The sequence below is a fragment of the Ambystoma mexicanum genome, chromosome 5q (genome assembly GCF_040938575.1).
Source record: "Ambystoma mexicanum isolate Mex_15411 chromosome 5q, UKY_AmexF1_1, whole genome shotgun sequence".
Lineage (NCBI taxonomy): Eukaryota > Metazoa > Chordata > Amphibia > Caudata > Ambystomatidae > Ambystoma > Ambystoma mexicanum.
Window position 1 is genome coordinate 1,132,442,981 of NC_090933.1, and position 27,203 is coordinate 1,132,470,183.

The window sequence follows — 27,203 nt, forward strand, 5'->3', positions numbered from 1 at the left end:
AGGAGATGACATTCAGTGGAGAAGCTATGGTCCCATAGTTCTCTATGAAATTCCTGTAGTACCCAGTGAGGCCTAGGAAGGCTCTCACTTGGGTTTGAGTAGTAGGTGTTGTCCAATTTGCACAGCTTGAATCTTACTGAGCAAAGGCCTTATTTCTCCATCTCCTACCTCATGTCCAAGATAGACTACCTTACTCTGTCCAATTTGGCATTTACTCGCCTTTATGGTCAGATTGGCTCGTCCAAAAGCCTGCAAAACATCTCTTAGGTGGGTTACATGTTATTCCCAGGAATTGCTGAACACTGCGATGTCATCCAAGTATGCCATGCAGAAGTCCTCCATCCCATTCAGAACCTGGTTTACCATCCGTTGAAACGTAGCAGGTGCATTCTTCAATCCGAAAGGCATTACCTTAAACTGGTATAAGCCAACGGGGGTAGAAAATGCAGTTTTCTCCTTGGCATGGTCTGTCAGGGCTATTTGCCAATAACCTGACGTCAAGTCAAATGTGCTGAGGAACTTGGCGGCACCAAGTTTATCCACCAACTCATCTGTTCTTGGCAAAGGGTGGGCATCAGTCGTGGTGACTGCATTAAGAGCTCTATAATCCACTCAGAATCTAAGCTCTTTAGATCCGGCCTTTGGTACTAACACAACTGGGCTAGACCATGGACTAGTAGAGGGCTCTATTACCCCGAGATCAAGCATCTTGCTGACCTCACCTTTGATGTGGGTTCGTACGTTTTCTGACATTCTGTATCCTCTGCTTTTGACTAGCAGACAGTCACCAGTGAGTATGTCATGCTGGCCCCAGGGGGTTAAGCCTGGTGAAAGCGAGAACAGAGAGGCAAACTGATTCAACATGGTTTTGCACTCTTCTTGTTGCTCGGGTGTCAGATTGGAGGAGAGATTTACTCCTTCAATTTGTTCGTCTAAAGGTAAGCCTCTGAGGAGATCCGGAAGAGCTTCACTCTCTTCTTCTTCCTCGGATGATGCTAGAAGCAATGCTCCTACATCAGGTCGTAAGACATACGCTTTAAGGCGGTTGGTGTGGAAGACTGTCGGAGCCTCCTTGGGATTGCCCAAGTCCACCAGATAGTTAACCTCTCCGAGTTTACCCACGACTCTGAAGGGTCCCATCCATTTATCTTGCAAGGCCCTCTGCCTTGTTGGGATCATAACGAGAACGAGCTGGTCTTGAGCGAACTCAACCATGTTAGACTTTTGATCGTGCCAGTGCTTGACCAATGCTTGTCCAGCTTTCAAGTTATCGCTTGCTTCCGTCATCATGTGCGACATTCTCCTCCGGAGACCTATCACGTAGTCAGTCACTCTGACTGGCTTGGGGGAAGGAGCACTCTCCAACCCCTCCTTAATCAGGGCCAATGGACCTCTGACGGGATGACCATAGAGAAGCTCGAAGGGAGAGTAACCTACTCCCTCCTGAGGGACTTCTCTATAAGCAAAGAGAAGGCATGGCAGTAGAAGGTCCCACTTACGCTTAAGGGGTTCTTCTAAAGCACCTATCATGCTCTTCATGGTTCGGTTGAACCGTTCTACCAACCCATTGGTTTGGGGGTGGTAAGCTGTTGAGAACTTGTAAGTAACTCCACAGGTTTTCCACATGGCTTTCATGTAGTGGGACATAAAGTTTGACCCCCTGTCAGAGATTACTTCCTTAGGAAACCCGACCCTAGTAAAAATACCAAGGAGGGCCTTAGCCACAGCCGGAGCTGTAACAGTGCTCATATGAATTGCCTCAGGATACCTAGTAGCATGGTCTACTACAACAAGTATAAATCTCTTGCCTGAGGAGGTTGGAGGATCAAGGGGACCAACAATGTCAATCCCTACTCTCTCAAATGGGACTCCCACAACTGGGAGAGGCACTAAAGGTGCCACATTCTTGGAGCCAACCTTACCAGAGGTCTGGCAGGTGTGGCAGCTCCTGCAGTGTTTTTCTACTTCGGCCCCCATCTTTGGCCAATGGAAGTAGAGAGAGAGCCTTTCCTTAGTCTTCTTGAAACTCAAGTGACCAGCCAAAGGTATCTCGTGGGCTAACTGCAAGAACTGTGGTCTGTTCTCTTGGAATACTACAAGTCGTTTGTAGTCTCCAGGTGCAGACTCGGTCGGTTCACTGTAGAAGAGGCCATCTTCCCAGTGCAACCTGTATTTCCCAGGCTCTTGCCCTTCAGCCTGAGCTTCTGCCTGGTGGTGAAGACCTTCCAGAGTTGGACATTCTCTCTGTCCCTTACTGAAGTCTGCCCTGCTGGGTCCACCTTCTGCCAGTAAAGACTGCAGCTCAGGATGGTCAACAGGATCCAGATCTCCAATGAGTTCCTGGCCTTCCATTAGCTCTTCCTCAGAGTCTAATTCTACCACACAGGGTTGTACCTCCTTCTCAGCCTCAGCTTGAGGTGGAGTTACGGGTGTACTTTTGGACAACCGCGGGGAAGTCCGTGTTGGCTGCACTGAAATGCTGGCTGCTGGTTTCAGGATAGAAGTCTTCTGATTTCTTGGAGACAGCTGCCGACAATTCTAGTGGAGCAGGAGTGATTTCTGTCTTCATCATCTCCTGGAGAGTACCGCGCATGGTCCTCTCTCTTGCGGATCTGGTTAGCTCCTGTAACCGTTTACTAGGAGGTCTGGGAGTATGCAATACAACTCCGAGAGTTTTCAAATCGTTACCCAACAGTACGTGTCCTGGTACCTCACTCTGTATGCTGACAGGTATCTTTACAGTCATGTCGTTGCACTGGATGAGAACTGGTAATTGGGGAAGCATCTGCGCGGGCCCTCCAGCTAACTTGGTGAGGCGTTTGGGTGCCTTAGCAACATCCTCAGCCTGAAAAAACGATTTATCCACCACAGTTATGCTGGCCCCAGTGTCCCTAATGGCAGGAGTCTCCTGGCCATTCACCTGGACACTGTCCTTATAATACTCTTTAGTATTGTCGGGGATAGCATTATAGACATCTAAATTCTGTTGGTCCCACAACCCCAGAGATACTAAAGAAACGCTGGCTGAGACTCCAATGGGTTCGTCAGCTAGCAGTAGAAAGTTTCCAGTTGCCATTTGGACTTCCTCCTCTGGAGCGAAGGCTAAGGAGACAAGCTGGACCCCTGAAGGTTTACCCTTACATCTGGGATCTCCTTTCACGTGGTCAGTCGAGCCACAAACAAAGCATTTACCGAACGCTTTTTGGAATGGTGGTTTGTTATGACCTCCTTCCGGTTTGGCACCAGAAGACACACTATTCTGCTGTCGTTTTCCCAGTGGCTTACCCTTCTGGTTTTGTTTGGGGCCCTCTTTGGAATTTGAGCTATTCGAATTCTCTTTTGAGTCTTTTTTAGGCTGTTTTCCCTCATCCTTTTTCTGAGTTGCCACAGAATCCTTATGAGTGGCCCTGTTGGCAACCCACAAGTCAGCGGCCTTAGCTAGCGTCCGGGAATCCAATTCCTTCGAATCAGCCAAGTGCTGTCTGAGCTCAGGAGAACAGGTATCATAAATTGACTCCAACATAAAAAGATTATTCATACCCTCATAAGTGTTCACTTTGTAACCCTTAATCCATCCCTCTAAGTTTTTCAACCCTTCACTCACCCAGGTAGCCCAAGGGGTACCATCATGCTTTTTGAGGGTTCTAAACCTCTTAAGATACTGGGAAGGGGTCTTCACGAATCTAGCTATCAAAGCTAGTTTCACACTTTCGTAATCCGTCTTATCCGCCTCCCCCAACTCCATTACCACATCAGTCGCAACAGGAGGGAGCCTAGAGAACAACCAGGGAAGTAAAGCATTCCCGGTGATGTCCTGGAGCCCATGATTGTACTCAAACAGTTTTAACCAATCCAACACATCCAATCTCGGTTCATACATACCCACTAATTCCTTCGGCATCCGGGGTCTTTTGGGACTGGAGCTCCTAGAGGAACCAGAGGAAAGAGAAGCATTTTCCATAGACAACTTTTTCATCTCTAACTCGTGATTAAGTTCTATTTCCCTGAGTCTTAACTCAGCTTGCTTCTGCTCAGCCTGGGCATTCATCCGTCTGAACTCGAGCTCTTGGTTTCGTTCAGATTGAGCCAAGAACCGTTTGTATTCTAATTCGAGCTTCATTTTTTCAAGTTCAAAATAAGCAGGGTTACTTGTGGGACCTGGTATGGGCCCCGTAGGTACAGCTGGTAAGGCAGGTAGAGGAGCAGGGGAGACAGTTTCGTTAGCCTCTCCGTCCTCGTCAGCCTCTTCATCGCTATCATCAGAATTACGATTCAGATCAACACCATCACTGTTATCTACATTTGCTGGAGAAATTGGTTCTTCTGAACCAGTACCCAGACTTTGGTTCGCCAGCAATCTCTCTATTAGTTCTAACTTCTTGCCTCTACGGAAAGATTCCCTTGCCTACAGAGAGCTCGCAAACTCTCAGTATTTTCATATGACAAGGATTCTTGACTGTAAGTTTCCATCGTAGAACAAGCAGAACACAGTCTTCAGCTGATTCCGGCGCTACTTTTGAGTTAGATTTAATGTGCGTGTAGAGGCAGCAAGGCATAGGTCTAAATCTCTCAGACTGCAGAGAGAGCAAAATTCGTACTACTTCAAATTAGACCTTATTCTAGCCTGCGCTCAAAACAGGAATTACAAATTTTCAAAGTTTACTCGTTGTGTATGTCCGGATAGACACAAAGAACTCTTGAATACGACAACTGTTTTGATTTTCTTAGCCTTCTCGGCCTTAATTTATTTTAAGTTGAAAGTAAGTCACTTCAATTTGAATTCAAAGGTTCATTCAAACTTGAGAAAAATAATATTAAAGTTACTGTTAACCAGCCTTGTCCCTTGTCCCGACACGTGTTTCCCCGCCTATTATATGGCGGTTCCTCAGGGGTTTTAATGGCTGAAGGTTCTTACTAAATCATATTCATTATTATCATGCATAACGGTTGATAATTGGCCATTACAATCCTAATGGAGCAAAAGAGAAATGAAAAACAAATAAATAAGAGGCTGTCAATGTTTTCAAATGTAGTCACTTGGATAAGCACGACAACTAACTATTAATCTTCCGTAAATGAAGATTCTGAAAATGTTCTGTTTCTATCTACTTACACAATTTAGACTTGGTTATGGAGACACCGTGTTAGAAACTAATATGAGATTTAAGAAGCATCACACTTTGACTTACAGACTGCACATGTAAGTCCATTTTCCCTTTTTTCGCTCAATTGGTTTGTTTTACTATTTACAAAAATAGCCGTGAAGTTTACATCATGACTACATTTGAAAACATTGACAGCCTCTTATTTATTTGTTTTTCATTTCTCTTTTGCTCCATTAGGATTGTAATGGCCAATTATCAACCGTTATGCATGATAATAATGAATATGATTTAGTAAGAACCTTCAGCCATTAAAACCCCTGAGGAACCGCCATATAATAGGTGGGGAAACACGTGTCGGGACAAGGGACAAGGCTGGTTAACAGTAACTTTAATATTATTTTTCTCAAGTTTGAATGAACCTTTGAATTCAAATTGAAGTGACTTACTTTCAACTTAAAATAAATTAAGGCCGAGAAGGCTAAGAAAATCAAAACAGTTGTCGTATTCAAGAGTTCTTTGTGTCTATCCGGACATACACAACGAGTAAACTTTGAAAATTTGTAATTCCTGTTTTGAGCGCAGGCTAGAATAAGGTCTAATTTGAAGTAGTACGAATTTTGCTCTCTCTGCAGTCTGAGAGATTTAGACCTATGCCTTGCTGCCTCTACACGCACATTAAATCTAACTCAAAAGTAGCGCCGGAATCAGCTGAAGACTGTGTTCTGCTTGTTTTGTGTATTTTTTAAGCTGTACTGTGCTGCAAACTCAACCAAACTAAAATATATATATTCTATTCAAATACCCTTTTTGAGTTACTTTACACAACAAAGATGCAAAAATGTTTTTTTGAGAGAAATAAGGAGGCAGAATCATTATTTTCGAATCAGAAATTAACACCTACGTCTGAGCAAAAAACAAACTCTAAATCTTTAAAAATTTTATTTGAACAACAGGAAAAACTTCTAAAAACTGAATTATCTAGGTGGTGGGAAATTAGAACATTGGAACAATATCTTAAAGTGGGACGCATACCACGAGGTCTCAGAATTTGTATCTTTCCACCATTTGATGAAAATGATATCGAAAGTTTGCAAGATTGGGAGGAATTACTTACAAACACTTCACAACAGATGATTCACAAATTGATTGACAATGCTAAAAAACAACACGACAAGATAATCAAGGACATAAACACAGTTAAAGAAAATATTGAAACACTCAACATTCCGGAAAAGACCTTCAAAAATTACGAAATATTGGATGAAGTCATCGAAAAATTTTCTCAGGAAATCAAACTCAAGAAACAACGTCAGTTTCTAAGAGACGAATTAGATTATAAGTTTAAGAGGGTGTACACCTTCAACAAACCAACAGGACGACAACTTAAACAATTTAATCTACAGAAATCTTCAAATATTCCATCACCCAATCCAACTACACCATCATCCGAATCTGAATCTCTGAGTGAAACTGAACAGAATTTAACAGATTCTATCCAGGAAGAGGTAGCTGAGAATAACCCCGAAGACCCAATACCGTCCTCTTCTTTTTTAGAAGAATACAGACATTTCAAGAAAACTCGTACAAATCTACAACAAAATTTAAAATGGGGCTTTACCACGACACTAAATACCTCAAGACAAAGAGGGGACATAGAGGCAAAGGTAACAAACAAAGAAAACGAAACAGGCAAAAACAATGGCGTACAAACAAGGTCAATGATTCTACCAAAGAGGAAAACCTAGTAATTAATCTCACAAATCAACAACTTCCAAAAGACTTGATTTCAGCATTGAACAAAGGTCTTACCTTTTGTCCAACCAACACCTATGATTACTTTGAAACTATCACAGATCTCTATCGGTTTTGCAGAAAACTTAAACTAAAAAAATTCTTTCTACATAACACTTTGCAGAAACGACCAATGAATACAAATACATGTTCGGAACTTTCATTAGACCATGTAGAAAAGACCATTGATCTACTCAACTTAGCAGAAGAAGAGGATGTCCACACCGTATCCACTTTTGCAAGAGAACAAGAGATCACTTTGGGCTTAGCCAAACACACCAAACACAAATCCAAATCCAAATTCATGCCCATACTACCATCAGAAAACGCAATAGACCTTTTTCAAAAAGCAGTACAAGAAGAATTAAGAGAACTATATCTAAAGAATAAAAAATCACATGTAAATCAGAATTTGAAACGAGAACAAATCACAGCTATCAAAAGATTAAAAGAAAATTACAATATTACAGTTAGGACTGCTGACAAGGGGGGTAATATTGTATTACTCAAAACGGAAGACTATATACAAATAGCCATGAACCAACTGAATGATACAGCATGCTATCAACTGCTGCAAACAAATCCGATTCAAAAGCTAAACTTAGATTGGCAGCTTATGAGTTCACATTGGCATGAACAAGGGTTAATTTCAGATGATGAATATGAATATATGAACATCTCGCATCCAATACTTTCAACAATCTACTTCATGCCTAAGATACATAAACCGTTTAACATTCTACCTCAATGCAGACCAATCATTAATAGTATTGGTTCACTTACCAAAAGAATTTCAGAGTACATTGACCAGCACCTGCAACCCCTTGCATCTGGCCTAAGTTCCTTTATCAAGGACACTACACATGCACTTAAACAATTAGAAAACATCTACTGGGAAGAAAACTTTTGGTTTGTTACATTTGATGTTACAGCACTATATACCAGCATTATTCATTCTAAAGGAATTTCAACAGTCAATTATTTTTTGAAAAGCAGATCTGTATCATTACAAGAACAAAATCTAATGATTTCAGAAATGATTCATTTTACGCTGACTAACAACATTTTTTGCTTCGGAGACAAATTATACAGACAAGTCCAGGGAACGGCCATGGGGACCAAATTTGCACCTTCATATGCCAATCTCTACATGGGTCATTTCGAAACACAGGTCGCCTGGCAACACCCAGATTTTACCACCAACAACAGAATTGCTTTTTGGGGAAGGTACATTGATGATATTATCATTATATGGAATGGCACAGAATCACAACTACAAGCATACCATTCATTTTTGAATGACAACGATTATAATTTGAAATTCACGATTACCTATAGCCAACAATCCATTAATTTCTTGGATCTCCATCTGTACATACAGGATCAAACCATCCACAGTACTTTATTTACAAAGGAAACTGCAGTCAATAGTATCCTACATGCTGCCAGCAATCATCCTCATCATGTCATTCGAAATATACCATTTGGTGAACTTTTGAGAATCAAAAGGAACTGCACATCATCAGAGGAATTTAAAAAGCATCAAGATATGGCAATAGTAAAATTCAAAAAACGTGGATATCAGTCGAAACACCTCAAGAACATGATAACCAAAAGCATGGAGAAACCAAGACAACTTTTATTACAGGACAAACCAAGAAGACCAATGGAACCAGAGAAATGTAGGTTCATCACGACATTCAGTACCAACAATCATGTTATCAGAAAGATTTTACAAAGAAATTGGAACATCATAACAAATGATGCAGACCTAAATCTTTTTCTAGAAAAAAAGCCGAACATGATTTTCCGTAACTGTAACAATTTAAAGAAAATGATAAGTCCATCCTACTTCGACAACAAAAAGTACGAACAATACCAACAGAACCAAATTGTAACATCATGGCTGACACCACCAACATATGGGAATTTTAAATGCAACAATTGTCAGATCTGTCCATATATGTGTAACGGCAAGAAAGAATTTGAACAACCAAATGGGAAAAAAACTGTTATTAAACAACTTATAAACTGCAATAGTCAATTTGTGACGTACGCCATAACATGCTCATGTGACAAAATATACATTGGCAGCACAATTAGAAAATTGAAAATAAGAGTAGGTGAACATTTGCGAGCAATCAAAAACAAGGACATGAAATCTCCGCTTGCTTTCCATTTCCAGCAACACCATGTAGAGTCAGATCTAGCCAAAATTAGATGCTATGGTATTGAAAGACTGTCCACCCCAAAAAGAGGAGGTAACATGGAAAAACTCCTTCGCAAAAGAGAGGCGTTTTGGATATGGTCAATGGACACAATCCACATGGGTTTAAATGTGGATCAGGAATTACACCATTTCCTGTAAACAATGTTTATTGTGCTATGAGAATAACATTTTGAGTGTTATTGTGCTGCCACCATTCTTTCTGTATTATTTACTATGATCTATCTTCCATATTTATTTGCTATGTTTTCTTTACTTCGCTTTATGTATATCTATTATATTTTTGTCTAACCAGGTTTTTAAAAATGCTTTGTTTTTTGGAACCTAGCATATATATTACATTATACTGACATTTAACCAATACATGGCATCTGACGTATTGACAACAAATTCTATTTCTGGGAACAATAATGTACAAAAATTAATTATGCCTCCTTTCTGAAATTTTTCTATTCGTTTCAAACAAATTTCTTTTAAGATTGACAAATTCTTAGCCTATCCAACTGCGTCACGATATGATCTTCACGGCTTTTAGAAATCCAAATTTAGCCACATTTACCTATCGCCTCTAACTCCACATCATAAGGAGGCTTTTGTTTTGGCCTCCGTGTTGTCTTCACATTTAGTACAATTAGATATTTTTCAACACTACATACTCTTTGATCGATATATAATGTTGAATACACAGGTGGCTCTGGGCTCTTTCCCAATCCAACATGGTGTCACGTTAACTGCAGCACGTTGAGAGTTCACGTGACATATGCGTGAGCGTTCTATTTTTCTCACGTGATCCAATCTAAACGCGTCAGCGCGAACCACAGTTTGCTCGGCAATCGTACCGCTGGAGTTCACTCTGCACACACTGCAGGTTTTTGGGAATACATAGGTAAGATGCATCAAATCCCCTTTTTTTCCTTTTAAACAGTCACTTGGATAAGCACGACAACTAACTATTAATCTTCCGTAAATGAAGATTCTGAAAATGTTCTGTTTCTATCTACTTACACAATTTAGACTTGGTTATGGAGACACCGTGTTAGAAACTAATATGAGATTTAAGAAGCATCACACTTTGACTTACAGACTGCACATGTAAGTCCATTTTCCCTTTTTTCGCTCAATTGGTTTGTTTTACTATTTACAAAAATAGCCGTGAAGTTTACATCATGACTACATTTGAAAACATTGACAGCCTCTTATTTATTTGTTTTTCATTTCTCTTTTGCTCCATTAGGATTGTAATGGCCAATTATCAACCGTTATGCATGATAATAATGAATATGATTTAGTAAGAACCTTCAGCCATTAAAACCCCTGAGGAACCGCCATATAATAGGCGGGGAAACACGTGTCGGGACAAGGGACAAGGCTGGTTAACAGTAACTTTAATATTATTTTTCTCAAGTTTGAATGAACCTTTGAATTCAAATTGAAGTGACTTACTTTCAACTTAAAATAAATTAAGGCCGAGAAGGCTAAGAAAATCAAAACAGTTGTCGTATTCAAGAGTTCTTTGTGTCTATCCGGACATACACAACGAGTAAACTTTGAAAATTTGTAATTCCTGTTTTGAGCGCAGGCTAGAATAAGGTCTAATTTGAAGTAGTACGAAGTTTCCATCGTAGACATGTTTTTGAAAGTTGCTTTTTAGTGCTAAGCTTTGTGGTTAGTTATCCTAAAGCGTCGAAAAGTACTCTAAACTGTATACTTGATACAAATCCCACCGCTGTACACCAGTGTTAGGCGGAAACCTGTGCAGTTCCCTCTGGGACCACTGCAAAAGATTTAGGACTACAGCTGTTTGGCGGTGAACCCACTTGGTAGCAGTCTGTACCACACAGATTCACTTGGTAGCTGTGGCTGAGCAGTCAGACTTCTCTCAAGAAGAGTTGAGCAGTATGTGGAGTATACAATATAGGACAATTCTTCACAGTAAGACAAGCAAACACGCAACAAGGCTTCAGTGTAAAGATATTAAGGTATTTATTTATAACGGAACATCTATAGAAAACACTATGGCACTATCACGGCAAACACTTCAATTACAATTACTCTACGCAGAAGAAAACAATCAATCCCCCTAACAATATTTCGACAAGTCTAGGTTCTACCGGTATCACTTATTTTCAGATAGAGGTGTATACCTCAACCTAGATGGCACTCTAATATTAGTTAGGACGGGAGAGAAAAATAGGCAGGTTACGAAATCAACACAGTTCAATACTTCACGGATAAAATGCAAGGCACGAAGGCAAGAACCACAATAGATCATAAAGTTCAGAGGCCAGGCCCACTCGGAGAGAGGCAAGGCGATATGTTGCAAAAAGTCTCTAGTGGAAATGTGTCCGAGTCTTTGTGGCAAATTGTTATCGGCAGATTGATCCAGTTCAGAACAATACGTGAGAAAAAGCTTGGAGGCGACCCAACGGAAAGGCGAGGATTAAGACACCTCACTTGAACCGATCGAAAGGGAAGCCAGGCGGACACAGTACCTTGTTGTGGAGAGACAGCTCCGGCGGGGGCAGTTGTTCCTGGTGGTGGATGCATGACGGTTCTTTGCTAAGAGTAGAGATGATCTCGTCGTCGAAGAAAAGTGAAGTCCGGTGCACCACCAGGGAAGAGATCAGCCGCGGAGTGCTCCGTCACAAGGCACCAACTTTTGGTCGCGGTACAGGGGAAGTGGCTATCCGGTTGCCAGGGTGCTTCTGCACGGGCAATTCGACCACCGCGTCCTGAGGCGAAGAAAAATCAAAGGGGACTGGTTGTTCCCACCAGTCAGCGGAAGAGAGTCTCCGGCAGGGAGATCTCCTCTGTCGTCGGGAAGTGGTGAGTCGGTTCCGCAGGGCTCCACTGGAGGTGTCGTCGTGCAGGTCGCTCAGCGTTACCCTCGTCGGATTCTTAGGTCCTGTGGCGACTTCTGAAGATCCAGTCCCAAAAGCCCTGCTTTTATGCAGAAAACCCCCATTCATTCAGCCTAACTGTCAATCAACACTCGCTAAGTGGTGCGCGGGGAGGCTCACCACTTGGGCCAATCACTCCAGAGTGCGACCGGAGTTGGCAAGACAACTCGGTCCAGGGTGCCTAAACCCCCTCCTACACCCCTGTGGTAACCCAGACAGAATGGCACCACTTTGGAGGGTCTCTGTACAGAGGCCCGCCAAAAGTGGAACAAAGGGCTCAACCTTTGGTTTAGGAGTCACAGATACGAACACAGACGCCATTTTAAAAACCGAGTTCTGGCAGAAAATACCATCCGATAAACTTATTTAAGATAAGTAGACCGGTGGTACGTTAGAGATTAACGAGGAAAAGTATCAATCTCCAACAATGGGACTAATCCCATAGGGTTATGTCCGGGGTCGAACATAACAAGTAGTTTCCACTGCCACCAGCCAAAACTCGACGAGGGGGGACGGGACAGTGCCCCCTCGAGTAACAGACCCAGGAGTAATCGAATTACCCCTACTAGCATGTCCACAATAAGATGGTTGGTACTAGTTCTGTTAGTAAATTTAGGTCTAGTAAAGCCAATGGTGACTTTACATGCCAGGGGAGACAGTAGTCAGTCCCCGGGTATGGAGTCTATGGTGGAGGTCCGCTAGGATGCCCCAGTGTTACGGCACGTAGGGTGCGGTGTAACACACATAGAAAAACATATGAGACCCTATGGAGTAAAAGACCCCATAGCCCATAGAACACATTGACATTCAAAGGAATTACACAAATTCATGTCCAAGAGTGGGAGGAAAAGAGTCTCACTCTTGGCAGGATGGAAAAAAACAAACTCCAGAAATCCAGCAAAGCCGCTGGGGGACTCACTAGGTTAGGAAATTCAGCCTAAACAGAGAATTCTCCCTAACAGTGAACTATCACAATCACATGTAATAAATAATTCAAGGTGGATGCTATCTGGTCCCTAATCCTGCAAATTGCAGAGACGGCACAGCAGGTTTCATGCTCACCTCTAACATCTGTGTGAAACCTGCAATCACAAGTCCTACTGCTGACAGGGCTGACACAGCCCTTCACTCTTGCTAGGTTGATAGCTGGGGGATAACAACACCTATTATGAAGACACAATTCAGCTTGCAGTATGAATGATATCAAAAGTATTATTATATGTTATTATCCTTCCCGATACAATCTATGCAGGGGTACACAAATATCTATTCAAACAACTTAATTTCATTCAAAACTTCAAAGTTTGCCCTAGTGCTAATAACGCAATGCTATTAGCACTACGGCAGTCTTTGCCCCGGTGCAAAAATGCATTGAATGGGCATGTATTTTTCACTAGGGAAATCTTTGCCCTAGCTTAAACCATGAAAGATTACATTTGTAATTGTGCAAAAGCTTTCGAATTTGGCCCCAGTTTTTTTTTGCACTACGACAAACTTTGCCCTAGTGCTACTTCGGTGCAACCTATTACTCGCACCAGTGCAAGGTTTCTGTAATCTGGCCTCAGGAGCACAGTTGCCAATCCTTAAGGATCTACATTGGCTTTTCATGGACTATGGAGTCATCTTTAAAGTCTTGTGCACCAGTGACAGAGCATCTTGGAGCACTGAACCAAAGTATATATCCACCATCACACCTTATGTCACTTCAACGAACCGTTGCTTGACATCGAAGGGTCTGGTTGGCATTGGCGAATGCAGAAAGAAACAGCTAGGAGGGTGATTCCTCTCATGTCTGACCAGAGGGGGCCTTCTTCAGAATGATTGGAGTGTACAGACCAGCCCAGCTGGATGGTAATACTGAATGACCCTTGACCCTCATATATCTTCATGCGGCTCATACTGACATGTGATTACAGATGTATTGTAAGAGGTGCATCGTTTTCAGGGGTGCGGGTGACCTTAAGTAGCTGGAATGGGCATCGTCTCCTGCACCCCCTGTGCTCCCACTCTACTCTTCCCACCCTATTTTTTCCTCTAATGTGGTTCTATATGGGGCTCATTATAAAAGCCTAACAAAGAAAAAGAATGAATAAATATGTCGCCAAATCCTCACAAATGCCTATGCCATTTGGCAAACTATCAGCTTTGCCAATCTTTGATTGTCTTTTTTTGTAAGGGCCTAATATTACACCGCCTTTGCATCAGCCACTTTTCTAAAGGTACAACAGTATTAATCAAAAGCCCTGAGCTATTAGCACCTTGTCAACAGTGGTCTTTCACAAGTGAGAAAGCAGGGAATATGGTATTAGTATATTTGTTCGAATATATTTGGCCGAATGGTACATTTGACCGAATTTGCCCTGTACCATTCGACCGAATATATTCGAACAAATTGGCTGATACACACTGATTATGGGCAGCAGGGGTTGCGGGGGTGACCCCCGCTCTCCATGATCGGTGTGTATTGGCCTTGTGGGGTTGCAGGGGTGTCCCCGCTTCCTCTATATTGGAGGCGGGGGATGGAACAAAAAAGAAAAAGGGCCCCTGCAGCGTCGGAGCCGTCCCACGTTAGAGGGACGGATTCGACGCTGCAGGGCTGACGTGGACCAGGCAACGGGAATCAGGTAAGTGGAGAAGGAAGCCGGGGGTGTTGGTGTGAGTGCTTTTCAGCTTCTGAGAACTGATCGCATGCGGGCTGTTTTTTTTCGGGCAGTTTGCCGCATCATATCTTAGACGGCCGGATACACACAAACCAGGAATATGCGGCTCAAGCCTTGCTTTTACACTTCAGGGAAAGTTCGTACTGTGGAGTAAAGGCATAATACAGATGTAGGATTTCCGTTGTGCATTCCTCCTTCAAATGCCTCCCATTTCTCCCCTTAAGGGGATTTTCATGCAAGTGGGAAAAGGATGCATTCCTACGAATCTGCCCTCATTTCACATCTGTTAACATCGGGTGGATTCCCCAAGAGGCCATTGGCGCTCATTTTGCTCCAGCGTGCTATTGGGCAGCGGAGAGAGTTTGATTGTCAACATACGCATAGGCAGCTCCCCGCAGCCAATTTTGTGTACACTGGATGCCTACAGAGTCTGCCTGCTTTATGTGGGCTCCATAGGGATCCCCAGCATTTTCACTGGCATGAAAGTGCAGGCTGGCGCACGTGCTGTGGCATCTGTACGATGGAGAGGAAGGGATGTGGCGTTCTGCCCCTCCTCTCCACCATACACCCCTTATAAAAAAATGAGCTCCACTCTGTTTTCTAAAGGTTTTAGATGACATGCAGGCAATCCAACAGCATGTAAGTGCTAAAGTTGGGGGCGTCCTGCAATCAATTGGTGCTTTTTACAACATGACGCGCAAGCTGAGGTTAATGCCCCAGGCCCCGGGCCGCATGAAATGCGGGCCGATGGAGGGCCTTGGAGTTTAGGCTCAGGGGTGGGGGGAAACGGCGCAAAAGCAGTAGGGAGGGGCGTCCGAACGGCACCACAAGAAACAAAAGCCCAGGAAAGGGCAAGAAACAGCACCTGGGGAAGGTGCGAAATATAACAGCAAAGGGCTGGGGGGAAAACCGGCCCCCAAGAAGGAACAAAAGGCCTGAGGTGTATAAGTAAGCCAGGAAAAGGAAAGGCGGCACAAACCAGGTAAAGAGCCTACCTCTCTCGGGTAGGCTCTTAGTGCCTGGATAAGGGGAAGGAAAAACGTTTGCCACCCAACCCACCCTACAAGAATAAAGGAAGAAGAAGGGAGCAGGCAGGAGCCGGAACGCTGAGTACTCTTTCGGTACACGGTCCAAAAAGAATGAGCAGGCAGAAGTGGGAATGCCGAGTACACTTTCGGTACACGGTCCAAAGCATGTCGTAGGCGGCATGTGCCCAGGAACGAAGGCCCATGGATAACAAGGACTCAGGAGGAGCCTTGGGCAACTTCGGGACTGCACACAAGGTGCCCAAAAGCATATGGCAGTGTATTGATTTTTGTTGTTTTGTATTTTCTGTAAGAAAATAAAATGCCTACGGCCTACAACTTTTCCATAAACATAATTGGTCTGTGATTTATTAATTAGGTAGGGATCTGGTAAGAAGAGCAAAGCGAGCCCACACTACTTAGCCTATGCCCCAGGCCCCGGGCCGCATGAAATGCAGGCCGATGGAGGGCCTGGGAGTTTAGGCGCGGGGTGGGGGGAAACGGCACGAAAGTGTAGGGAGGGGCGTCCGAACTGCGCCACAAGAAACAAAAGCCCAGGAAAGGGCAGGAAGCAGCACCTGGGGAAGGTGCGAAATATAACAGCAAGGAGCCAGGGGGGAATCCCGGCCCCCAAGAGTGAACAAAAGGCCTGGGGTGTATAAGTAAGCCAGGAAAAGGAGAGGCGGCACAAACCAGGTAAAGAGCTCACCTCTCTCGGGTAGGCTCTTAGTGCCTGGATAAGGGGAAGGAAAAACGTTTGCCACCCAACCCACCCTACAAGAATAACGAAGAAGAAGGGAGCAGGCAGGAGCCGGAACGCCGAGTACTCTTTCGGTACACGGTCCAAAAAGAAGGAGGAGGCAGAAGTGGGAATGCCGAGTACTCTTTCGGTACACGGTCCAAAGCATGCCGTAGGTGGCATGTGCCCAAGAACGAAGGCCCAGGGATAACAAGGACCCAGGAGGAGCCTTGGGCATCTTCGGGACTGGATCCAAGGTGCCCAAAATCATATGGCAGTGTATTGATTTTTGTTGTTTTGTATTTTCTGTAAGAAAATAAAATGCCTACGGCCTACAACTTTTCCATAAACATAATTGGTCTGTGATTTATTATTTAGGTAGGGATCTGGTAGGAAGAGCAAAGCAAGCCCACACTACTCAGCCTATGCTCCAGGCCCCGGGCCGCATGAAATGTGGGACGATGGAGGGCCTGGGAGTTTAGGCGCGGGGTGGGGGGAAAAGGCGCGAAAGCGTAGGGAGGGGCGTCCGAACGGCGCCACAAGAAACAAAAGCCCAGGAAAGGGCAGGAAGCAGCACCTGGGGAAGGTGCGAAATATAACAGCAAGGGGCCAGGGGGGAATCCCGGCCCCCAAGAGTGAACAAAAGGCCTGGGGTGTATAAGTAAGCCAGGAAAGCAGAGGCGGCACAAACCAGGTAAAGAGCTCACCTCTCTTGGGTAGGCTCTTAGTGCCTGGATAAGGGGAAGGAAAAACATTTGCCACCCAACCCACCCTACAAGAATAACGAAGAAGAAGGGAGCAGGCAGGAGCCGGAACGCCGAGTACTCTTTCGGTACACGGTCCAAAAAGAAGGAGCAGGCAGAAGTGGGAATGCCGAGTACTCTTTCGGTACACGGTCCAAAGCATGCCGTAGGCGGCATGTGCCCAGGAACGAAGGCCCAGGGATAACAAGGACCCAGGAGGAGCCTTGGGCATCTTCGGGACTGGACCCAAGGTGCCCAAAATCATATGGCAGTGTATTGATTTTTGTTGTTTTGTATTTTCTGTAAGAAAATAAAATGCCTACGGCCTACAACTTTTCCATAAACATAATTGGTCTGTGATTTATTATTTAGGTAGGGATCTGGTAGGAAGAGCAAAGCAAGCCCACACTACTCAGCCTATGCCCCAGGCCCTGGGAGTTTAGGCGCGGGGTGGGGGGAAACGGCGCGAAAGTGTAGGGAGGGGAGTCTGAACGGCGCCACAAGAAACAAATGCCCAGGAAAGGGCAGGAAGCAGCACCTGGGGAAGGTGCAAAATATAACAGCAAGGGGCCAGGGGGGAATCCCGGCCCCCAACAGTGAACAAAAGCCCTGGGGTGTATAAATAAGCCAGGAAAAGGAAAGGCGGCACAAACCAGGTAAAGAGCTCACCTCTCCTGGGTAGGCTCTTAGTGCCTGGATAAGGGGAGGGAAAAACGTTTGCCACCCAACCCACCTTACAAGAATAACGAAGAAGAAGGGAGCAGGCAGGAGCCGGAACGCTGAGTACTCTTTCGGTACACGGTCCAAAGCATGCCGTAGGCGGCATGTGCCCAGGAACGAAGGCCCATGGATAACAAGGACTCAGGAGGAGCCTTGGCCAACTTCGAGACTGGACACAAGGTGCCCAAAAGCATATGGCAGTGTATTGATTTTTGTTGTTTTGTATTTTCTGTAAGAAAATAAAATGCCTACGGCCTACAACTTTTCCATAAACATAATTGGTCTGTGATTCATTATTTAGGTAGGTTTCTGGTAGGAAGAGCAAAGCGAGCCCACACTACTCAGCCTATTCACAAGGAGGCTTCTTCGCTTGCATATCCCGTATTCTCAGTGAAGCCGGTGGGACGATTCACAGCTCGTCCAGATGCAGTGACCAGTGTCGGGAGACACTGCAGTATCCCGATATGCACAACTCGTTCGCTGGTTCTTTGGCTCTGCTTTTGGGGGCCAGGCACATGGGAAAGCCCCACGCTGCAAGGGCTCTTATAACACCCTGCTCCGACCTCAGAACCAGCCTGCCTGGCATGAGTATATACATGTATTTAGTAAACTCCCGCCTCTCCATCAGTGGTGGAAATGTAAAGGTGGCACAGGCAATCATGTGTCCTTTAAACGCAATCACTGGAAATCAGTGGTCGAAGTGTACGAAAAGAAGTGGTGGAACTATGTTCCCTGTTGGCCTGCCACTGCAACCCAAAAACCCCATCGCCACGCCCTCTCCCACTCGAAGTGGTGGAACTATGTTCCCTGCTGGCCTGCCACCCCAACCCACAAACCCCATCGCCATGCCCCGTCCCAAGAGAAGTGTTCCCTGCTGACCAGCCCCCGCTCCCACAAAACCCATCACCACACCCCCTCCCAAGCGAAGTGGTGGAACTATGTTCCCTGCTGGCCTGCCACCGCAACCCACAAACCCCATCGCCATGCCCCGTACCACGCAAAGTAGTGGAACTATGTTCCCTGCTGGCATGCCCCTGGGCCCACAAACCCCATCGCCACACCCCCTCCGACGCAAAGTAATGGAACTATGTTCCCTGCTGGCCTGCCCTTGGGCCCACAAACCCCATCACCATGCCCCCTCTCACCCCAAGTAGTGGAACTATGTTCCCTGCTGGCCTGCCCCCGCTCCCACAAACCACATCACCACGCCAAGTAGTGGAACTATGTTCCCTGCTGGCATGCCCCCGGGCCCACAAACCCCATCGCCATGCCTCCTCCGACGCAAAGTAGTGGAACTATGTTCCCTGCTGGCCTGCCCCCAGGCCCATCAAACCCCATCACCACGCCCCTTCTCACCCAAAGTAGTGGAACTATGTTCCCTGCTGGCCTGCCCCCGCTCCCACAAACCCCATCACCACGCCCCCTCCCACGCGAAGTGGTGGAACTATGTTCCCTGCTGGCCTGCCACTGCAACCCACAAACCTCATCGCCACGCCCCCTCCCACGCAAAGTAGTGGATCTATGCTCCCTGCTGGCCTGCCCCGGGCCCACAAACCTCATCGCCACGCCCTCTCCACACGCAAAGTAGTGGAACTATGTTCCCTGCTGGCCTGCCCCCGGGCCCACAAACCCCATCACCACGCCCCCTCTTACCCAAAGTAGTGGAACTATGTTCCCTGCTGGCCTGCCCCCACTGCCCACAAACCCCATCTCCACGCCCCCTCCCAAGCAAAGTAGTGGATCTATGCTCCCTGCTGGCCTGCCCCCAGGCCCACAAACCCCATCACCACGCCCCCTCCCACCCAAAGTAGTGGAACTATGTTCAATGCTGGCCTGCCCCCGGGGCCCACAAATCCCATCACCAAGCCCCCTACCACGCAAAGTAGTGGAACTATGTTCCCTGCTGACCTGCCCCCAGACCCACAAACCCCATCACCACGCCCCCTCCCGCCCAAAGTAGTGGAACTATGTTCCCTGCTGGCCTGCGCCCACTCCGCACAAACCCCATACCCACACCCCCTCCCACCCAAAGTAGTGGAACTGTGTTCCCTGCTGGCCTGCCCCCGGGCCCACAAACCCCATCACCATGCCCCCTCCCAACCAAAGTAGTTGAACTATGTTCCCTGCTGGCCTGCCCCCGGGCCCACAAACCCCATCGCCACGCCCCCTCCCACCCAAAGTAGTGGAACTATGTTCCCTGCTGGCCTCCACCCAGGGCCCACAAACCCCACCCCCAAGCCCCCTCCCACGCAAAGTAGTGGAACTATGTTCCCTGCTGGCCTGCCCCCGGGCCCACAAACCCCATCCCCACGCCCCCTCCCACCCAAAGTAGTGGAACTATGTTCCCTGCTGGCCTGCCCCAATTCCCCACAAACCCCATCGCCATGCCCCCTCCCACCCAAAGTAGTGGAACTATGTTCCCTGCTGGCCTGTCCCCACTCCCCACAAACCCCATCGCCACGCTCCCTCCCACCCAAAGTAGCGGAACTATGTTCCCTGCAGGCCTGCCCCCGGGGCCCACAAACCCCATCCCCACGCCCCCTCCCACCCAAAGTAGTGGAACTATGTTCCCTGCTGGCCTGCCCCCGGGCCCACAAACCCCATCCCCACGCCCCCTCCCACCCAAAGTAGTGGAACTATGTTCACTGCTGGCCTGCCCCCATTCCCCACAAACCCCATCCCCACGCCCCCTCCTACCCAAAGTAGTGGAACTATGTTCCCTGCAGGCCTGCCCCTGGGCCCACAAACCGCATCACCACGTCCCCTTCCATGAAAAGTAGTGGAACTATGTTCTCTGCTTGCCTGCCCCCACGCCCCACAAACCTCATCGCCACGCCCTGTCCCAAATGCAATCCAAACCCCCAAACAAACACACCTGATGTTTAAAGGAATGTTCAATGAAGTGCTTGTTTCAACTTCTTCCTACACTTTTATTTTAAACCAAAACCATTCCGGGACAGTTTCATTTTGAAATAAAAGTATAGGAACAGAAAAACCTCATAAAAAGGTAGAGGAGCACTGCTCCCAACCGCTCCTGTCCACTTCGACCTCTGCTGGAAATGTACTAAATGACGCCCAGGCCCGTATTATAGAATCTTTGTATCATTGTAGGTGCAAATGTGCATGGCATATGCAGAGGTGCATATACGAACATAGCGCAAATATGTATAGTTTCAATGCATTTCTACTCTTCTGAAAAATAGCACTGCACCGGGGCAAAGCTCACCCTGGTGGGGACAGCCAGCCAAAGCATACCCAGGAGATGTGTCCATGCCTGGCACGTTCAAGCAGGGACAGTCTGTGCGGACCATGTATACCCAGAGGTGTCCCTCCCACTCCTGGCAACCCCCTGTAGTGAATCCGGGATTTAAGAGGGGAGAGCTGGGGGCCCAGATGCATGAAGGGCAGTTCCCCCTGGCACTTCTGCCTGCATTGTTCAGTGAATCGTGTAGACTCTTTAATGTTCAGGCGATCCAAGCGGCTGCTTAAATCCACACCATTTCTGTAGCCACCAATACTAAATCTGTGATCCGGCACTACCCCAGGAACAGCAGTCCAACTGGAACCCGTTAGCTGTTTTCTGATGCGATTCCTTTTCATCAAAAAACAGTGGTGGAAGTGAGCGAGAACGGTCGGGAGCGGTGTTCCACTACTTATTTTTTTTACTATTAAGAGATCCACTACATTTCGCAAGCATTTTCCCCATTTTGGAACTGTTCTTTGAGAAGCACACTTCTCCATTGTACCACCAGATATTAATTACAGCTAAACGGAAATCTGTTTCAACCCAATTGGCTGTCAGCCAGCATGACAGCAACTCTTGCGTTGCTCCTTTCCTTCCTACTCTGTCCCCCGCCGGAGTCACAGTTCCACTACTTTTTTGGCACACTTCTATCACTGAATAATACGCTATGACAGTATCTCACCAAAGCACCACTCTTCTGTATGTGTGCTCTAGCTGGTGTCACCAGGTTCGGGTTCTATTCCCGAGCGTGCCCTGCAGGGAGAGGCGCCCATGGCACCCATGCAGGCGGGGGGAGGGGGGGGGTTGCATTTCATTTTGGTCTCTTTAGTTCTGTTGGCTTTACTTGAATGGTGGCCATGGGGGGCATGCTTGGGTTATTTTTGAGCACTAGAATATTATTATTATTATTATTACGATTGTTATTATTATCATTATTATTATTATCGAGCGCAGGCCTAGGTTCAGGAAGCAAGGGAGCGCTTTAACACTACGAAACACGAACCTAGGCATTCAACTAGATCTGTCCTAATCCGCACAGCGCTGCAGCAATTCTAAGTCACCTGGAACTCCATGGTACTCACATTCATTTCCTGGAACTAACACTTTGGTTCCTTCCTAAATTATGCTTTTTATTTACTCAGGCGAGCACACATTGAATCATTTATACTCATCTCTGATTCCATTTTCCCAAGCAGGGCTTCATCGCCCACCTGTTGCACATAAGTGAACAATGGCACAGCGATCTGCTCAAGATCACACTGTTTTTATCACGTGGTAATGCCGGGATTAAAACTCGCTCCTGAGCAAAATGCCAGTTGGAGGCATCTCTTCCACGGTGCAATGAAAGCATTTGATCCAGCCGAGTGTCAGGCTTGGAGGCAGGCACTTGGGGACACATTTACAAAAGCTGTTTCCAATGACACAGTTCCATTGAAAACCTTTCTTAAACCAGGCCCAGTGATATCTACTTGAGGGATGGTGATAATAAACTGGACAGGTTCAAGAGAAGCGACTGGGGGCATGGAGGCGGGATCCTATAGTCCCTGGGCCATCACGCGGAGGCTCCACGTTTATAGAATGCATGCGAATGAAACATGTTAAGAGTCCAGGTGAAATGCTACGGCAAGACACACCTGCAGACCATGTTAACACAAAAACCTAAGTACAAAACCAAGCTCTGCTGTTTGCCAAGATACATACTGTGGCAGGACCTTGACTTAGAAGACCAGTCACCTCAGTGGGAGCCGTTTTCTAGCTTAGTTCCTAGAGAGTAGCGCTCATGTTGCATTAATGCAGATCTGCACGAGGTTCTGGCCACGCTGGGGTGGATCTTTCCATCTTTGGTTCCAGCAAGTGCTCTGCAAACTCTGGTAGACGTCCAAGAGACAGGACTGGAAGGGGACCAGACTGGGAATCTGAAAACAAAGAGCACTCTGTGTGGCAGCTCCAAGCCCCCTCCTCCCCCCGCCCCCCTGCTGCTCGCACTTGCAGACCAAGAACACCTTTATGAGGAAGGCGATGGTGTGTGCGGTATTTTGGAATGCATCCTATTTCTACAACGCCTCCTAATTATGGGGGATATCATGGGACGTCACTGCCATGGGGGTGAAAAGAAAGGACTGCATGAGGTCAATAACCCATATTTATTTTACGCTGCAGTGTATATGCCGCCCCTCCCCCCTGCTGTTCATATCTCTTGTGATGCTAGCTCATCATTGGGCGGTATTGCAAAGGGAGGGGGTATTTAACATGCCATCGCCTCATTATGAGTATGGTGGTGATGGGAACATCTGTGGTATCGATTGGGGCTCACGTGGGGTACAGGGAAAGTATTAGAGAACGTCTGACTTGTTTACCCCATGCAGCACTTTTTATGTTAGGGGCGGGTGAGATCCCATGAGATCTCGGCTAGTAATTGGGTGACACTGTAAACATAGTATTTATGTGTAATGCTGCGTGTACTTACTGTTACTACTACCCGCATAAGGAGGCACCACGTGCTTTGTCCTACCTCTCCTACCACCCCGATATCGAACATCCAGATGTTACTCTGATGGCATGTTTCCAAGTCACCCCAGGCACTTTACTCCCACCCTCTACACAGCGCTCTCTTGCTTGCCAGCGAAGTTGGCGCTATACAGATCTCTGAAATACAGACATCCACGAGACCAGGTTTGCTTTTCAGGGCACAGAACAACGTGCCCAGCCTATTAGAAAATAGCACACGTACAACCCTTTCTGTAGATGCAGAAGGCACACAATAAAAATATTGATAGATGCGAAGAAACTATGAAAAGGTCAGAAATTAGGTGAATATGCTCGAGATGGTTATTAGCACACACATTGGAACATGTTGAAGTATGATAAAAGGAGTATTTATTTTTCATTGTGATTTACTAAAAATGAAATGTGGCACTCACTTTTTAGGCACCATTCCCTGTAGAAAAAAGCTGAGCTTTGATTTGATAATTCATTTGGAAGTATTATTATTGTTTCAAAACAATACAACTCAAAAGCTAGGCTAATACCGCTTCCATGTGTTTATCCTCATGTATATATTCTTGCGCTGCCCTGATTTCTACTGAACATGCCCAGCCTCTGGCAATGGCACATTAATATGTTCCCTGCCCTTGCTGCATGGGCAGGGGTGGACTGTGAACCAAAAGAGGCCCTGGAAATCATTTTCAACGTGGCCCCACATTACATATTGTCAGTGTCAGCAATCCCAACGCTTTTCCTAGGAGAACATTTGGAAATACAATAGGTAATCACACAAAAGAGGCCCAGGATTCCGAGGCCTACCGGGAAAACCTCCAGAGTTCCCCGGAGGCCGGTCCACCCCCGTGCATGGTAACACCACACACACAGAAGGCACACCGCCACCTTGGGAATAAGGGCTGAGCATGCACTGACTTACCAAAGTGTAGCAGCACCAACGCACCGGCCAGGCGCAGCACAATCATTCTCACAGAGCAGATGCGAGGCCCCAGACTCCTGCCTGCGGAATGAGTACAGAGCAAGGCACGACGGGCATTTAGTCATTTCATTTAGGACGGGGTACCTGAATGTTACTCGTACTTGAGTTAGTCAAACATGCAAAAGTTAAAATGAGAGGGTTGTAGCTGGACACCTTCACTCACCCACCCCAGTTAAAAAGGAAACTCTCGCTTTGTTAGTGTTGGTATTTTTGCTTTAGATTTCACATGTGCAATCATTTTCCTATTTGAACATGGCTATTGAACTTAGGGAAGCCAAGGTGATATGATGGATATGTGCCTTAACACACGTGTGCATCATGCAACTACGCCCCCCCCACCCTCTTATAGACAATACAGAGGTTTCCCTAAGGCGCTAACTTTTTTTTTTGTACATCATAATACTTACAAAGTTACACTTAAAATGAAAAAAATAAAAATACAAATTTTGAAAATGGGATAACTAACATTTGTGTACTTATCCGTTGATTCATTTTGATAAAGTACTGTGTCTAACCCTCTAATGTATGGGAAAATGCAAATTTCGGAATTAACAGTTGTACCCTTTAATTATATCCACTGCCTAGAATGAGGTGCCACCCCTAAGCGTCCTACATGCTTTACAAGTGACACAACACACTAAATACAATTATGCATCCCGCTGAAACTGATGCAAGTATTGCAACAAAATAAAAAAAACTAAAAAATGACCTGCACATGTTTACTAAATCAGTAAAACTCTACAAGAACAGAGTTTTGGTTAAGCCTCATTCATGCACCTGTGCTGGGCGAATCCTAATGAGCCTCCAAGAAACGAAAGAGTGGCTTACCTTCAAGAATAGTCCTGGAAAGCAGTTGGACGGAAGACAAGTGATTGCCCCCGCGATTAGCTCCTAGTCATTTATAAGGCGTTGCTGCGTGCTGCCCACGTGACCGCCTCGCTCATCCACCCCACTTCAACACTTCAACGTTTCTTAATTAGAGCTGCCATGCAGGTCAATACACCTAGCACACGGCATGCGAGGCATCCAGGCCCAGGAACCTTGTCATGACGTGAAGGCAGTGCACTGCTGCGCGACTTAATGTTGAGCCGCTAATTAAAGGACAATTGGTGCATTGTGGTCCCGGAGCATGAGCACATGTGAACGACAAGTTAATAAGGCTAACGGGCAGCATTGATGGACGACAGACAGGTGAAATCTACACAGGCCTCGGTGACCCCAGCCTTGACACGACTGCCTTTGGGCGACCTCTACCATTTTAATATATGATCTTGCTTGCCCCTGCCAAGGCCCTTCAAGACTGCCATAGTCGCATGTCAACTTCTCACAAAATAAAGCCGGGTAAAATGGGCCTCAGAAGCTGCCTCTCTAAGACTCTCAGGGCTTGATTTACAAAAAGGATTTCCATGGGATTGCACCATTGTAAAATGCTTTTGTAAATCAGACCCTTAGTATTATACTAGAGCACATGTGCGGCTAAAGTTACAATACCAGTTGAACTTGATCAATTTCAGAAATGACATGGCCAGTGAAGTGATGACAGTAAATAAAGAATTTACGGTGTTACACATTGTTGGAGGATAATATGCACTAGGCAAACCAACTACAAGATGACAGTAGACAATACAATGAGCCTGAACTAGAAGGTATGAGAAAGAATGATTCACTCTTAGGCCCTTTTGACCTGCGCGAAGGTCAGAAACTCCCAAGATCCTTCCTAGGAGTAAGGTCTCTAATTTCCTGGTCTGAATGAGCACATCTCCAGTGTGCATCTGACTCAGCTCACACACGCTGTGCCAGCTGCCCATTGTGGTGTGACTGCTGTTATAAAAAACATTGTGGAGTGTAGCCTCTGGAGATAGGCGCAACACTGTTTGACATTGAAGGATAGGGGTTCAGTGCGCACATAGTGTGCACGCGCTCCAACACCTGTGGTGCTTGCAGCATGCGTGCCAACTGCGGGGTGGTGTTCACGCAGAGTTCACCCCCACGGCAAGTTGGTTAGTATTTTACATTGTGTCGAAGCATGCTGTAGAGGAGGAGCCAAAAGCCTCTACCGTAAATCCCGCCCTTAACCTGCCTATATGTTGGCAACCAGAGATAGTTACAAAGACAGCACCGGTAATGATGCCAATGACACGAGCAGCCTTTTACGCAAAGTAACCATTAAGAAAGACATTCTTTATGTATCCACGAAGAGCTGACAGTCTCTACTGTCCCGAAGAGCGGGAGAAAAATGAATGAGAGAGTAGACTGGTGATGTCACACGATGTAACGTGATGCACTGAGAAGCGATAATGATGAAGCACGTAAAGAGAACATATAGAATCAGATGGCAAAGTGAAGAATTGTGTAACCTGTTATGTGTAAAATGAAGACTACACGTGTGAAGTGCACAGAAGAAAATGCAAATCATTTTATAAATGTAGAGAGCCAGCAACGCAAGTAGACTAAGCGATCATGAAAGCTAGCTCTGTACTATAATAGACTGCAGGCGATGACGCCAAGGTATATATATAAGCATAAGAAATCTGGATATTCCACATCGTGTTTTAACAAACTGGGATCTCA

At 45.9% G+C, this 27,203-nt stretch overlaps 1 protein-coding gene across 1 annotated transcript in view; it reads right to left on the reverse strand.

The window, feature by feature from the left end:
* The window catches only part of OC90 (otoconin 90), an 885,360-nt gene extending 859,861 nt beyond the window's left edge, over positions 1-25,499 (reverse strand). Inside the window, exons 1-2 of the mRNA XM_069621643.1 lie at positions 25,461-25,499; positions 24,573-24,653 (exon numbers count right to left, since the gene is read on the reverse strand). Of these exons, the coding sequence (XP_069477744.1) occupies positions 24,573-24,618 (46 nt within the window). The 5' untranslated portion in view covers positions 24,619-24,653; positions 25,461-25,499. The remainder of the gene's footprint in view (positions 1-24,572; positions 24,654-25,460) is intronic.
* Between the last annotated feature and the right edge of the window lie 1,704 nt (positions 25,500-27,203).